This window comes from Halichoerus grypus, chromosome 10 (genome assembly GCF_964656455.1).
Source record: "Halichoerus grypus chromosome 10, mHalGry1.hap1.1, whole genome shotgun sequence".
In the NCBI taxonomy this organism is placed as follows: Eukaryota; Metazoa; Chordata; class Mammalia; order Carnivora; family Phocidae; genus Halichoerus; species Halichoerus grypus.
The window spans coordinates 74,418,484-74,425,377 of NC_135721.1; the positions used below are offsets into that span (position 1 = coordinate 74,418,484).

The following is a 6,894-nucleotide window of genomic DNA, read 5'->3' on the forward strand; positions in this document are numbered from 1 at the left end:
CTGAGATTACTTAATGTAAATGAAATATGCCCCAAACAGCTGATGTTTGATAACAAAGGTTGGATAGAAAAGCTTACCTTCTCTGCTAAGAGCTCTCTTATCTTGCTTGCTTGAACTCTAAATTTCATGAGCTGGGACTCCAGAGCTACACATCGTTCTTTCCAATCTACTGGTCCATCTGTCTCAGAAAGCTCTGCCATATTTATTCTAGAAAAGAAAGCATTCAAACAACATAATACCAATTAGCACTCAAGATAATTCATTACATCATCCCATGTACGCATTCTAGTTACCATCTAATGATATCCACATACAAATTTTATAAATTCTCAGATAAATTTCAGAACTGGCTGAATAGCTCATGGAAAAAACTTACTGGGAGACAGGAGGCCAGGGTTGGAGGCCCAATGTGTTTATTATTCATCCTTTCTATATAACGTATCCTTTCCATGTCTCAGTTTACCCAATCTTGAAAAAGCAGGACACTGATCATAACAAACCATCGTTCCTCCTGAGTATATTGTGAGGAACAAATTAAATACTGCTATTTTTAACAGCACTTTGGACAGAATAATAGCACCACCCAAACAGAGACTACTGGTATTATTTTAGCTCTGCCCAACAGATAAAACATTTTTTTAAACTTTCAGTTCATAATTTTACCACACTCCTAAATTTACAGGACTATCTCAATCCGATTCAGTTGGTAGCATGACAGAATAACCTAAGACACTTCATTACTAGACCTACAATTATAAGTTAGATTTACATTATAATTATTACTTACCATCACCCTAAATTTGTCTTGGTCCAAGCTCTCTTTCAAGCTAAAAATCCTTTAGCATATTTAACTGGGCAAAGTATTATGACATTGGACATATTTGTATAATTTCTGTTGCAAGAAAAGATATAAATATAAAATTTGGAATCACCTACATTAAGTAAATCGGTGTTCCCCATGACATTAATGTTTCCTTTTGGAGGAGATAAATCCCAGGGAAAAGCCTGTTAAGAGGGAAGCCAGGAGGCAAGGGAGCTGGTTTTGAAATTCTAAAGTGCAAAAAAACTATAACTTCATTGTTTCTGGTTCTGGGATTCATAAACGTTGTTTTAAATGTTAATGTTTCATCGTGCCATTTGAATAAATGACTTGATGATATATTTCCGAATTGCCCTAGCTTTGAACAGATAAAATTTGCATTACGAATGGATTTCCATAAGGAGCTAAGCCCTGGTCTCAGCATATACGTGACAGAAAAACTCTGAGAACCCCAGGATAGATCTGCAGCTGAAGTGTACCATTCTTTTGTTTTCCAAAAATATGTGTCCCTCACATATTAACCAAGTTGATTTTCTCAGTATTTAGTGTAATATAGCCCTTCCTAAACCTATACAAGTTTTTAAAAACTTGGTGTTGCTAAAAACCCACAAAAGATTATTTTCCTAGTATAAGTATTGTTTTGTGCTTAAACCAATTTTCACATTAATACTGACATTATCATTCAAAAATTTAGAAATAAATAAAAGTAGAGTTGTTCTACAAAGGCTACAACTTTATTAAGACCACCAACCATCTCAAAGCTTCCAGATGCTCCTAAATTCTAGCCATAATTTCAGGGAAACTTGTAAGGGTAAAACTGGAAATCATTCTCTTTTCATTTTTTTGGTTTTATAGAAGGTTCACACCATTGTTTTCTGAGTCTCTTCTAAGGATATCAGCCTTGTTAATGACCCTTATCATTCCCCGCATTTAGGAGTAGATAATGCACAAACTTTGTCAGTCACAAACTTTTTCTCAATTCCGCTACTTCATTTCTTTCCTCCTTAGCTTTCGAGTGGACACAGAAAGAAAATATGGATGAAAAAAAAAAAAAAGAAGAAAATATGGATGAAATATTATAAAATAAAAATTGGTCCTGAAAGAGATGTCGTTAAGTCTTCAATCATTTGTATCTTTGCACAGAAATGTACTGATACTGTTAAACAAGAGTTTGATTCACGTTGGTGAATTTTTGCTCTCCATTCTACTGTAAAATCTCTACAGTTTAAAAAATAACATAAAGGCAGATATTTTTCAACAAATGAAAATCAATCAATACAGTGAACCATATTAATATAGTAGTAGACAAAACCACATAATCATTTCATTCAATGCAGAGAAAAACATTTGACAAAATTCAACACCCTTTCAGGATAAAAAGAGTCCATAAGCTAGTAATAGAAGGGAACTTCTTCAGCCTGACAAAAAGCACCTACAAAAAGCCCACAGCTAACATTAAACTTAATGATCAATGACTGATCTGCCAAAGACCAGGAATAAGACAAGAATGTCTGCTTTTGCCATTTCTAGCCAACAATGTACTAGAGGTTCTAGCCAGGGCCAGAAAATAAAATAAAAAGAATCCAGTTTGAAAACTAAATCTATCTCTGGGCCTGGCATATACTAGATATTCAATTTAAAAAAAGAAAGAAAAAAAGAAAAAGAAAACTAAATTATTTCTCTTTCAGATGTCATGATCTTGTACATAAAAAATTCTAAGGAATTCACAAAAAAGCTATTAGAACTACTTGAGTTCAGCAAGGTTTCAGGAAGCCAGATCAAAATACAATCAATTATATCAATTGTTTTTCTATGCATTACCAAGAAAAAAATTCAAAAATGAAATCAAGAATATATTCCACATACAACAGCATCAAAAATAACAAAACACTTAGGAATAAATTTAACAAAAGAAGTGTTAAGGCTTGTACTCTGAAAACTACAAAACATCATTGAAAGAAATTAAAGAAGACCTAAATAAATGAAAGACATCCACGTTCATGGATTGGAATACTTAATATTATGCAGATGCCAATATTTGCAAATGTACACATACATTCAATTCAATCCCTCTCAAAATTCTAATGGCATTTTTTGGTAAAAATTGGCAGGTTGACCCAAAATTCAGATGGAAATTCAAGGGATCCAAAATAGTCAAAACAATATTGAGACTCGTATATCCAAATTTCAAAAATTACTACAAAGCTATAGTAGTTAAAACTGTATGGTATTGCCATAAAGATAGACATATGATCAACAGAATAAAAGCAAGAGTCCAAAAATAAGACCTCACATTTATAGTCAATTGATTTTTGACAAGGGTGCCAAAAGCATTCAATGGGGAAAGGATAATCTTTTCAACATTGGTGCTAGACAACTGGATATCCACATGCAAGAGAGTGAATTTGGACCCCCTCCATCACAACATATACAAAAACTAACTCAAAATGGATCAAAGAACTAAATGTAAGAACCAAAGCTCCAAAAACTCTTAGAACAAAAGGCAGGGGTAAATCTTTGTGACCTTAGATTAGGCAACAGTTTCTTAGATTTGACATCCAAAGCATAAGTAATCAAAAAGAAAATAGATAATAAATTGGACTTAATCAAAATTAAGAACTTTTGTTTCAAAGGACACCATCAAGAAAATGGAAAGATAACCCACAGAAGGGAGAAAAATATTTGCAAATCATATATCTAAGAAACTTTTATCCAGAATATATAAAGAACTCTTACACCTCAACAATAAAAAACAAAATAATTAAAAAGTAGGCAAAGGATCTAAACAGATATTTCTCTAAGGAAGATATACAAATGGCCAATAAGCATGTGAAAAGATGCTCAACATCATTAGCTATAAGGGAAAAGGCAAATTAAAATCATGACAATTACTGCACACCAAATAGGATGATTATGATAAGAAAGACATGTAATAACAAGTGTGGGTGAGGATGTGGAGAAATTAGAACCCTCATAATTTGCTATTGGGAATGTAAAAATGGTATAGCTGCTTTGGAAAATAGATTAACAGTTCCTCAAAAGTTTTAACATAAAGTTACCATATGACCCAGCAATTCCAACACCAACTATATACTCAAGAGAATGGAATACGTAAGTCTACACCAAAACTTATATATAAATGTTCATAAAAGCATTTTTCAAATAGCCAAAAAGTGGAAACAATCCAAGTGTCCATCATCAGATGAATGGATAAATAAAATGTGGTATATCGGTATGTTGGAATATTATTCAGCCACAAAAAAAGAATAAAGTAGTAATAATGCATGACAATTATCCTAGATGCCAAGTAAAAGAAGCCTGACATAAAAGGCCACATATAGTATGATTCCATTTACATGAAATAGGTAAATCAAAGAGACAAAGTAAGTTAGTGGTTGCCAAGGCTGTGAAGAGAGGACAATGGTGATCAACAGCTAATGAGTTTGGGGTTTCTTTTTAGAATGATCAAAATTATTCCAGAATTAGATAGTGCTGATGGTTGCACAACCTCATGAATATACTAACAGCCACTGATCTGTACACTTTAAAGGGTAAATTTTATGGTTCGCAAATTATACCTCAATTTTAAAAAGAGCATTTATTTACAAATGAGTAAAGAAAAAGTAAGTTGTATAGAACTGTTGAATCACTATGCTGTACACCTGAAACTAATGTAACATTATGTGTCAACTATACTCAAATAAAAATAATTTTTTAAAAAAGTAATGCAGAGACAAATATTCTTCTCACACATTTATTTACACAATTGTTCCCCACATATCTGTTGTCTTTTAAAACTTGTTTGTGATATATACAAAGAACAAATTTTATTTAAATATGTGGTAAAGTGTAACAATCATTTTCTCCATGGACTCTGGGCTTTGTTTTATACTTTAGAAAGATCTTCCCCACTCCAAAATTAAAAAATAAAAATTTTTTTAAAAGAAAGTAACAGTTTACGTGGATGTATAGTAGGTCAATATTTACAAATTTAATGATCCATTGTTAGTAGTTATCCCTGCCAAGAATTCCACCATTAACTCAAATGATTTAGAGGGAAATGTTTTAACCTCAAATATGGCAAGCTTATACATACATCTTACCAAGACTACTTTGCTATGAAAACGACACAATAAATAAACCCTAAGTTAAACATACCTATTCATATCTTTAGTTATGCTCATTATATATTTTACAGTGAAGTAGAAAAATCTTAAGAATATTATTAAATTGGCATCTAATGTCTGCATTCCCTATTAATAGGGTCATAATCTTAAAAAATTCAAAACTACAGATTGGTCCCCCAGAGGTCTAGACACCTGATTTCCTCATTTCATTCCGTAATTTCGGTTAGTATAAAGTAACTATTGTGTTAATACACCATCTTGAGTAAAGATTCTAACTTTGAACAACATCCACTATCATTTTCCATTACCACTGATTTTATAGAACATAACTGTATGGCTTTGGGAGTTATAACCATTTGCTAAATAAATATCATTTCTAGATTTTGAATTTGAAAGTAATCTATCTTCACTGCAGTGGAGAGGAAAAGTCTTGGTTTCCCAAATACCCCTCCCCCCATGACTTTGGGAAATATTTACTGACACAAAATAAACTGTTTACAATTATGGAGTGAATGCTCCTTTCTCTGAATCTCTGACTTCCTGTTTCTCTTCCAAATCCCAAAAGAGAAAGAAAAAGAAAAAAAAATCATCTACTTAGGCTTATCCTGATGAAGCTCAGGGTTAGCCACTCACATTCTTTAATTCTCTCCTCTTACGGCACGGGTTAACTCGGCCAGGTAAGTGTGTATTTCTTTTCTAAATCAGAAAGGATCTCTTTCTTGACCACACTGAGGCATGCCTTGTTTAAGAAGCCTCCTGACCACCAACCAGCCCCACTTGGACTAAGCCCGCCCGTCGGTGGCACTGCCCCGAGCAGCCGTGCTCCCCACTCCACAGCTCCTCGGGGACACACACACACCGCTGTGCGGTCGAGGTTTGCGACAGGCATTTTCACAAAGAAAGTAGTGACCTGCAGGAAGCACAGCACCAAAGCTTTTACGCGTAAATCGTTCGACTTGCTCTTTCCACAGTTTCGCACATCAAAATCGATGGCTCAAATGTACCGTCTTTTTAAAAAGTCGTCTAATAACCTCAGGGCCAGCGCAGTTTCACGGTAGGTCATCTAAGGGCACTTTGACATTCCGGCAACTCGAGGGGCAGAAAATGGTTCTTTCAAGTTTTGAGAAGTTTCACCCCCGAGATCACAGCGCGGCTCCCAGGAAGACGAGGCCGAGCCGCAGCATCTCTAGCTGCGCTGGCCACCGGGCGCGGGGACGCGGGACTGCCGTCTGCTCCCCTCCAGGACCGCCCGCGCCGCGCCACACACCCGGAGCCCGCATTTTCAAACAAAATGTCACCGGAGAGCAGGGGGCGAGGAGCCGCCGGCCACCGCCTCCGGCCGAGACCCCAGACCTGGGGGCAGCGAGTGGGGGGACACCGAGTACCGGAGCTGCGGCGGGAGGCGCGGGGGCGAGTCCCGCTCCATCCCGCGCCAACGCGCTCCACCGTCCCGGTCCCCGCCCGCCGGCTCTGCCCGCCGCCCCCAACCTCCGCCCGGCGAGCCCCCCGGGACGGTGCGCTCTCGAGGGGGCGGGGATCCCGGCATCTGAGCGGCTGGGATTGCCCCTCAGCTCCGGGCCCTCTCCATCTGCCTACCTCTGCTGCGGGCCCCCGGCTGCAGCTCCCGAGGTCCTCGCTGCGCTTGCCGCGGGGTTCCTGGGGTTCTCCGCCGGCGCCAGCCCAGCTCCGAGCCGGGAGCGGGCGGGGGGCAGGGCACCGCCTTCTCCTAGGACTGGCGGTCGGAATAGCCAATCGGAAGCGCAGCCGACCGTCTGACGTCACCTAAGGGTGTGGCTATGACTTGGACTCCTCCCAGGCCCTACCTCGAGGGAGTTCTGTACTGGACTGTCCTCCCCTAGCCTTCGCCATACCTACAGCTCAGAGGGTGTCTTAGCGGTCACCTCCTTTCCATTCTCTCTGCCTCGGCTCAGCGCCCACCTGTTTGGT

The 6,894-nt window shown here is 38.2% G+C and overlaps 1 protein-coding gene across 2 annotated transcripts in view; it reads right to left on the bottom strand.

Annotated features, from left to right (window-relative positions):
• The window catches only part of PLEKHH2 (pleckstrin homology, MyTH4 and FERM domain containing H2), a 104,630-nt gene extending 97,985 nt beyond the window's left edge, over positions 1–6,645 (bottom strand). For both annotated transcript variants that reach the window (XM_036073708.2, XM_036073707.2), the window contains exons 1-2: positions 6,544–6,645; positions 78–207 (exon numbers count right to left, since the gene is read on the bottom strand). In XM_036073708.2, the coding sequence (XP_035929601.1) occupies positions 78–200 (123 nt within the window). In that variant the 5' untranslated portion in view covers positions 201–207; positions 6,544–6,645. The remainder of the gene's footprint in view (positions 1–77; positions 208–6,543) is intronic.
• Positions 6,646–6,894: the final 249 nt, after the last annotated feature.